This window comes from Grammomys surdaster, unplaced genomic scaffold (genome assembly GCF_004785775.1).
Source record: "Grammomys surdaster isolate TR1022 unplaced genomic scaffold, NIH_TR_1.0 186, whole genome shotgun sequence".
In the NCBI taxonomy this organism is placed as follows: domain Eukaryota; kingdom Metazoa; phylum Chordata; class Mammalia; order Rodentia; family Muridae; genus Grammomys; species Grammomys surdaster.
Window position 1 is genome coordinate 688,804 of NW_021604631.1, and position 9,069 is coordinate 697,872.

At 37.5% G+C, this 9,069-nt stretch overlaps 1 protein-coding gene across 2 annotated transcripts in view; it reads left to right on the forward strand.

Moving 5' to 3' along the window:
- The window catches only part of Exoc4 (exocyst complex component 4), a 689,148-nt gene that overhangs the window by 45,724 nt on the left and 634,355 nt on the right, over positions 1–9,069 (forward strand). For both annotated transcript variants that reach the window (XM_028768362.1, XM_028768363.1), the window contains exon 4: positions 2,946–3,130. In XM_028768362.1, coding sequence (XP_028624195.1) covers positions 2,946–3,130 — 185 coding nt within the window. The remainder of the gene's footprint in view (positions 1–2,945; positions 3,131–9,069) is intronic.

A 9,069-nucleotide genomic window follows, 5' to 3' on the forward strand; every position in this document is an offset into this window, starting at 1 on the left:
TCCTCTGAAACCTCTTGAGCTGGGTCTCCATAGTCTCCATTGCTCTCAGTACCTCTGTCTTTCATATTTCTGCTAGGATGGTTCATTAAGCTCTGCTTACAGCATTCAGCTGTTTTTTTTTCTAATCCAAAAATCCCCCAATCTTCCATATTCTAAGCAAACAGCAGCCTGGTCAGGGCTGTTACAACAATACCCTAGAATACCAGGGTGCCTGGCAGCTGGCAGGAAAGCATGGCACTGCAGAAGTAGCTGACAACACACATCTGATCCATGAGTTGCAGGTAGGAAGAGAATGAAATTGAGCCTGGCTTGGACCTTTGAAACCTCAAAACCCACTTCCAGTGACACTCTCCTCCAAGTGGGCTACATTTACTAATCCTTCCTAAGCAGTTCCACTAGCTGGAGTCCTAACATTGAAACCCGTGAGCCTACGTGGGCATTCTTATTGGAATCACCACAGGCATTTCTCTCTATTCTCTGATGTTGAGATTTTTAAAGTTTGAAGTTCTAGAACCACTCTTGATCTTGTGTGTGTGTGTGCATGTGTATAAAAATTATATTTGGATTCAAGGAACATAGTCAGAAAACTTGTTTAAATGACTACAATGGTGTCCTGAAGAACACTTGCTCAAGTGCTGTATTGAAATGCTATGTAAATTTACTCCTACGTTTTCTCTATCCTTGGAATAAGTAGGTACTGTTAAAAATAATTTCTGTGAATACTGTTTGCCAGACATAGTGTTGTTTTTACCTGAAGTTTAAATTTTTTTTATTTGATTGAGTGGCTTTGGAAGCTGTCATTGTTACATAAATTTGTGTTCTGAATATGAATTAAATCTCTTCATGCGAATTCCTACAAGCTAGTCAAGTGTGGCTGTGCAGTGGGTGGTTTTTAAGCTAAACTATATTGGTTGGATTTAATTACCTTAAAGGATAAGGCTACATGATGGGCCAGTGGTTTACCAAATTATTTTTTATTTTCTGGATCTAGATGTCACCGAAGGTTAATGCGTCCTCTTTTCTTCACTAGAGATTTGAGTTAAAATCCATTTTAGGGCGTGAGTATAAATGAATTTGTTGTTGCTTTTCTTCCCTTGGGGACACTTTGGTCATCTTAAGAGTCTGCCTTTCCATTTGAAATTACTGGCAAGTTGCCCAGGGCCCAGGGGCTGTCATAGCAGGGGCAGTTGCAGGTCAGTGTGGGAATGTATGGGCAGGCATCAGAGGGCAGAGCTGGCCCAGGGCTTGTCAGTCTCCCACTCTTTGATTCTTTCCTGCTTTAAACTTAAGGAAACTTATTTGCTGCTGACATTTGATTACAGGACATCACAAAACAAGTGATGTGTTTATGGGTAAGCCATTGCACTTTAGTATTATTATTTTTAAGTCATTTTGGACTGGTATGTATTTGACAGCCGCACAGCTTTCTATATTCATTGTCTAGAAGTTTTCAGGTGACTCCTTAGACCACTATAGACCTGTGACTAATACTTTTTGTTACCAATGCATTTCATGACTTCTTTTTGAAAGAGGGATTCTTTGTATAACACTGGATGTCCTGGAACTTGATTTGTAGACTAGACAGGCCTCCAGTTCACAGAGATCTGCTTGTCTCTGCCTTGCAAGTACTGGGATTAAAGGTGTGTGCTACTACCACTCTGCTCATTTCATGACTTTTATTAACAATTGCTTTTATATGAATGATTTAGTGTTGAGCATCATTTTGTATCTATAATCAGATTTAATGGTGTCACTCTGTTGTAAATGGTGTTATTATTTCTTTAACTATTCTATCTGAAATATTTAGAAGCGTAACCTAAGCTGGGGATAGCCATAGACCTGAATTCCTCAGGGAGCTGGTGAGCTTTTTTTCTCATCAGGATTTCTTGCTGTTACCTTTTCTTTCTTTCTTTTTTCTTTCTTTCTCATTGTTCCCTTCCACCTTGTAGCCTCAAGTTCCTCTCTTCACCTTTTCCCCACTCGTAAGTAATAATACTTAGAATATGCCCTTCACCTTTTTTCTTTCCAGATATAAAAGATCATTATCACATAGAGAAGTATTTGTACTTACACAAAGAAGGAGATCACACCTCATGTGCTCCTTCCCACTTTGCAGTTATCACTTGGGTTCAAAGTCAGCTTAGATTCCCTGGATCTTTCAGCCTCGCTCGATTGTAGGCATTCTTTTATGATTTCATTCATTCGGTCCTTCTTGCCTTTGAAATCTCTCAGCCATCTTAAGAACATCTCCTTTTCACTGGATCAAACTATCAAGAGGTCATGATTGCTACTTCCCACCTGTAGTATGCATGCAGAAGGGCATTTACCTCCATATGCTTGTGAATATGAGAACATGAGACCAGCTTGGCTCTTTATAGATACATATGTGACCTTAGCCAACAGAGCTGTCTGGCTTATGACCATGAGAATAAGCTTTAAATAGGTTTGCCTTGATTTAATCTTAGTTTTAAAGAGTAACTTTTATTAAGAAGTTGATTTCAAGCCAGTGTAGTGTTTCAGTGCTAGGAAGCCTGCGGCCAGAGGAGTGTGAGTTTGAAGCCACCTGGGGCCACATTATTAGACCCTGTCTCAAAACAAAATACTACCCCCTGCCCCAGAAGTTGATTTCAGCCATCAGTATTGAGATTCTAGTGAAAATATGAATTGATGTAGTTATTTTACATGTGTTTATGGACAAGCAATGTGTGTGGGAGTAAATAGTGCTTATGGCTTTGCTGTGTTGCTTTACATGCCTTTATGCATTCTTTTGTCAAGATTTTCTTTTATTTTTCTCTTTTGTTGTATTTATCTTAGCAAATCTTGCAGTCTGATATTGCATACATGGTTCCCATTACTCCTTTTGTTAAAGGTACTGTAGAAACCACTCTTTCTCTTTATGGGGCTGTAAGACTCTTGTACTTATTTGGCTTTCTTTTCCCTTCTAGGTATCTGCAGTAGAGTCTCTGGAGGGTCCACTGCTCCAAGTGGAAGGACTCAGTGATCTCAGGCTGGAACTTCACAGCAAGAAGATGAACCTGCACTTGGTTCTCATAGAGGAACTGCACCGACATTTGTATATCAAATCCACTAGCCGGGTTGTACAGCGTAACAAGGAGAAAGGAAAGATGAGGTTGGTTAAGGAGCCTGTCTTGTGGCAGTAACATTATTTGAAGAATCGTTCTTTGAATTTCAGAATATTGTGATTCATTTTTCTTATCCTGAAATAGGATGCAGAAGGCATGCTCTGAGAAGTTGGGGATTAGTGACAGCTCATATAGGAACTGTTTAAGTTTGTCCAGAGACTTGGCATTTTCCTTGTCTTTGGAGGATTGACTGTGCTTTTCAATTTTTTCAAGTTCATCTGACTGTGCTCTATTCTCATAAAGAGCTTGAAGGGTCTCCAGGTCCACCACAGAGTTGTTCAAGTTCACAACAGCATGTTGTATGTCTTTCATATCTAAATGAAGGCTAGACATTAGAATTCCTATTGCTTGTGATCTTCTGTTGCTAAGCAACTTGACAACTTGTTTGGCCTTTGTCTTTGAAATTGTGTCAGAAATAGGTTTCTTTCTTTCCTTTACTACAGTTTTAGAAAATAATTCTTCAAATTCATGACAGTCTATGGATGGCTCTTCAATCTTTTCCCAAATAAGCAAAGGGCTGGAGTCTCTACAGTTAATCAAAAGAACAATAAAGAACTATGCAAAGTCCTACATCATAATGAGCAAAAACAAAGAGGACTGATCAGAGACATTCTTGTGCTCTTAGAAGGAATTGAGAAGGAACTCCTTCAATTAAACAGTGACGTCAGCAATGAGATCTATGAACTAAAGTTGAAGATTTAGTAGGGTCTTCTCAGCTTTAGCTGATTTGTTCTGGAGGAGCTCAGGAGAGATTTAAGGAAGAAACTCTGAATCCTTGACTTGTAGCACAGACCTATGTTTTACAGTCTAGGTAGGATCAGGGAAACCATTAAGTTAGTATAGATATGGAATGGAGTCAGGCTAGATCTTAAGCTAGTCAATCACTGCAGTTATGTGGTAGCTGAACATAATGGCTGTCCTTCTTATATTCCTAGAGAGAAATGTAAGATCTTTTCAGAAGGTCTTTCATGCACTGTCTGCTGAAATATACACATTTATGCCTTTTTATCCAGTTGCATACTACGAGACCACTGGAAGTAGTGCATGCTGGGAATGTAGTCTTTCAAGTCCTGTGCTTGTGTGATGCTTCTGTATAACCAAAGACTCAGATATTGGAAGAGAAGTTTCTACTTCTGTTTAGCAAATGGGTAGTAAACAAACTGCTAGGCCCATATATTGAGTTACTGAGTTTGTACTCCATAATTACTTCAAGACTAGATGTGAATGAGTAACTGTCAGTTACCTTTTTAGTAGTGTATTCTGCTGGTGACAGTGCGAACAGACTAATCAGAGGTTCAGAGATTGTGATTAGAATGCACATAGACATCCCTGTTTTTCTTATATTTTAAAATTATTTTATAAAATAATAGAGTTCTGTGACTTTTTTCATATATCCTTCATTTTTGTTAACTCTCCCTCCCATTCCTCATCTCCTTCATCCCACTTCTGTGTCCACTTAAGCATTTCCATTCTAGTATCACCACCTCTACTTTGATATCACGTATGAAGAACTGAAGTTTTTGAATGGGCTGCAGACTGGTTGGCTACATAGTAAATTCTAGGCTAGCCAAAGAATGAAACCACTGTCTAAAAAACAAAAAAAATCCAACCACCACCAACAAAATTGCAGTTAGGAAGATGACTTAGTAACTGAGAACGTTTGCTATAAGAATGAGAGGACCCAAGTTCAAATCCCCAGCATCCTTATACAAAACCAGACTTAGGTGTGTGTGTGTGTGTGTAGCTTCAGCATTTGGGACTGAGACAAACATCTCAGGAATTTACTGGGCAGTCGGCATAGCCAAAGCAAGTGATATTTCTGTTCCACGAGAGATCCTATTTCACATAATAGAAGGTGGAGAAGCAATTGAGGAAGACATTTGACATCAACCTCTGGCTGCCATGTGTCTGTGCACACATCCTTGTATACATTGCTGTGTACACTCTACACATACACAGAATGAGATGGAATAAATAAGACAAAGGTCCCTGGTTGTGGGGAGGGGACAGAAGAAGAAAAGGAGGGAGAGAGAGGGAGAGAGAGCAGGGAGACATAGTAAAAGCTGGATTCTGAAGAAATGAACAAATGGGAAGATTGCCAGCCTCGCAGCACATAGATGTCTGATCCATTTAAAGATGTCCGGTTGATATGTTTGATACTGTCACATCTGAAGTCTACTTAGAAGAATAAGTATGTAACAGTTGTAAAAAAAATGAAGAAAGAAGTTCTGAGGGAGACTTTCTTCATGTGACATTCAATGTATTACAATGCTACTCAAAACAGAAGTGCATAGTACAAGTAGAGACATTGCCAGGACAAAGTAGAGTTCTGAAACCAAGGTTATGATTTACAGAAATAAATTTAGATACCTATCTTTTATATACAAAGTATTCTAGCCAGATATAAAAGTCATATGATAAAACTGGATAGGCATTAAAATACGAGAGTATGTGTGGAACAGTGCTTTTCTAAGCAATCAGGCAATTCATAAATAATAATGTTAAATAATTTATCTATTTCAAAATGGAAAGCATTTATAGTAAAGTGGAACAAAAGTTTAAACGTAGACTTAAAAAATATGTACTAAGGTTCACTCTCTAAAGTGTGAAACTACTCCTCAGAGTAATAAAAGAGAAATGATGTAATTTTTAAAAACAAATCTAAATAGATACAGACATATCACGATTAGATACAGACTTCAGAAATCAAGTATGGCTTTTTGATCATCAGACAGCCAAATACATCCATAGCATGCTATCTTGGTAAGAGTAGGGGAAAGGAATAGTTTCTTCTCTTTGGTTGAATAGCCAATATGCCTTTTTAGAAAATAAAATTTAACCATGAAATTCCATTTCTTGGTTCACATCCTATTTAAAATATTACCAGTTTATGAAAATATATGTAGTAGGATGTTTGTTGTGACATTGTTACACCCATATAACTAAGATTGGTGTAGTGCAGCATGCCTTAAATCCTAGCTATGTTGACACTGTTTCAAGAACATATCTCATGGCTCAGAAAAAGGAGTACCCCCAAAACCAGCTCCCTTGCTCCTTACAAAACTCAACACAACTTTAAGGTTTATCACAAGGAACATGGTTGAATATATATGTTTCATGTAACACAACAGAGTAAAATGAGTGACCTCTAGCATATAGAGAAAGACCTCTGTATGCTTATTTGCTAAGCTTTCTGAGATGTACTACTGGACCTTAAATCAAATTCAAGCTAGTGTATTATCCAAGCATATTTGTAGCTAGCCAGAAGGCTCCAGATGGGTTATGCAGAACATTCATTATTGTTGAAAGTAGAAGTGAGGAGTGAAGAACAGGAGAGGATTTCCCTATAAGCCCTATGGGCACACTTTACTTTTAATAATAACAATAGTTATTCTTCATGGTTTGACGTTTTTTCTTTTTCCTTGAAGGGAAATGAGGTTTTGCAGTTGAAAGGACAGTCAGATGGTGGAAGTGAGTAGTAGCGTGCAAGCATGTCTTTCCTGGTATGTATGCGTAGGTCCGCATACTGAGTAAATGGACAGGCATGTATTTTGATAGTTACTACACCAGCATTTTAGTGGGTTATGTTCTTCATATTTTTGTATAAAACTTCTTCCTTTATCATCACATGAGATCAGTGCAAAATTGTTTAGAAGATAGTTCCATCCTTTGACATCCTGCATGTATCCAGAGTCAGTACTTGCTTTGCTCTTTGTGCCTCTTCTGACATGCTATACTGGTAGAGAATACTGCAGGTCCTATGGGTTTGGTATGTATTTTTGTGTTCAAGTGTGTAAAGCATATTTTGGATTCCTTTGTGTTACTTGTTTTCTATTTTTCCTTTGCAGTTTTACCTGTGTATATATCCATTTTTGTTTTATCTTTCAGTTCTATTTTTGTTTATCTTCTTTTTTTGATGTAAACAGCTTAGTTCCACTTTATTTTATATTATCTTCACCTTTGATCTGTCATTTGAAGACATGACTCTTCTTTTTCCTCAGTTTTTCTGATTTCTAAATCACTCACTGTTCTTTCTGTATTTTCAGCCATATCTTGGAACTATACAGAATTACTATGTTAGTGATTCCATTTTATTATATTATCTCTGATGAAGGTTTTGCAGCTCAGTCTGATTTAACGAACTTTTATGAACATTTTTGATCTTTGACAGCTACTATAACAGCTGTTCTGTTATAGAGGTGACTATATTAGTTATTAATTTTATAGTGTAAAGCTTAATTTACTTCTATCTGCCTTCGACAATCAAATCTACCAAATGAGCTGGACCTGGGAATTTTGTAATAGTTGAACACACACACACACACACACACACACACACACACACATACACACATATGTATATATATGTATATGCGTATATATATTATGGGTTCAACTATATACATGTGTATATATGTATGTGCATTCAGTGTATGTGTATACACACCCACACATGCACACACACACACACACACACACACACACACACACACACGAATCCACGGATTACAAATTAGTAATTATAAATCCAAGGAGCAGAAATAGGCTGTAAAACAAATGTTTTACAAGCTAGAGGACTTATAACTGGTCTTTTAAAAAGATGAAAGAACGTTTTTCATGGATTTGAAAATCAAACGTGTTGAAGAAGGTCCTAGCAAGGTGGGTGGTTAATTTGTGGCTGGAAAGTCCTTGGATAAATTATGGTGGTGTTGAATTTTGGTAAATTATGGTGGTAGTTGGCTTGTGGTGTAGCATAGGTCTGTCATCTTGCACAGTGTTGCGTTTTATGTAACCAAACCCACATCTCTCACATTTGATTATGATCCCTCACAGTATCCATTGATTTGCATCAATAATTGCTGTATTGTTTTCAACTAAGCTATGGATGATTCTGAGTGGGGTAAAAATAAAAGTTATCATGTGTATTTAAAACATACCAGCTATTCACATTTCTTTCAAAATAAAACAATTCAGAGCATTCTTACTAAGTAGGAACTTCAAGAGTCTTCTGCTTATTTTGGTTTCTAAAATAACTCTCAGATTCAAAGACCTGTGAGAAAATCAGTATCTTCTCAATTTTCTCTCTGATGCATGGTGAGAAGAGGCCTTTTCTCTGTTTTGAAATGGAAGTTAAGGTCCATTTAATGTGCTATGCTGTAGTAGCACCTACCTCTCTGCTGAACTTCATGACTGTAGTTGACAGATGAGTAGGTGTGGAGTCTTTCTCTGACATTTTTGAAACCAAGTCCTTCCATAGAATCCAAGAGAAATCAAGAGTAGTGGCACAAGTCTTTAACCCCAGCACTTGGGAGTCAGATGAATATCTCTTTGAGCATATCCTGGTCTATATATTGAGTTCCAGGTGAGCCAGAGCTGTCTCAAAAAAACATAAGATAAAAAGTAAGTCCAAAAGAAACCCTAGAAATTATTTCCAGAGGTACTTGCCATTTGAATCAGTGTTCACAGAGGATAAAATCAAAGCCTAAGGGAAAGTGTGGTGTGTGTGTGTCTCTGTGTGTGTGTGTGTGTGTGTGTGAGAGAGAGAGAGAGAGAGAGAGAGAGAGAGAGAGAGAGAGAAGGGGAGAGAGAGAAAGGGAGAGAGAGTGGCAGGCAGGGAAAGACAGAAGGAGGGAGGAACAATATTAGGTATAAATGGAGGTTTTTTTTTTAATAAATTGATATTCTAAAAATTTGTTGGCATTTGAAAGTCCTTCTGGCTTTGATTATAAAGTTCAGCAGCTATAATTTTTAAAAGAGCAAGCTATTTATTACCCTGTGTTTTTCAGAAACATTTTTAGGTTTATATTGAGAAAATACTTGTAGATTATGGTATAAAGTGAAAAACCATGTCATCTTTGTTGGTAGAAGTGTGTTCTTAGCAGCCTCTGTACACAGGCAGTCCATTACATTCTCAGTGTGTGTATGC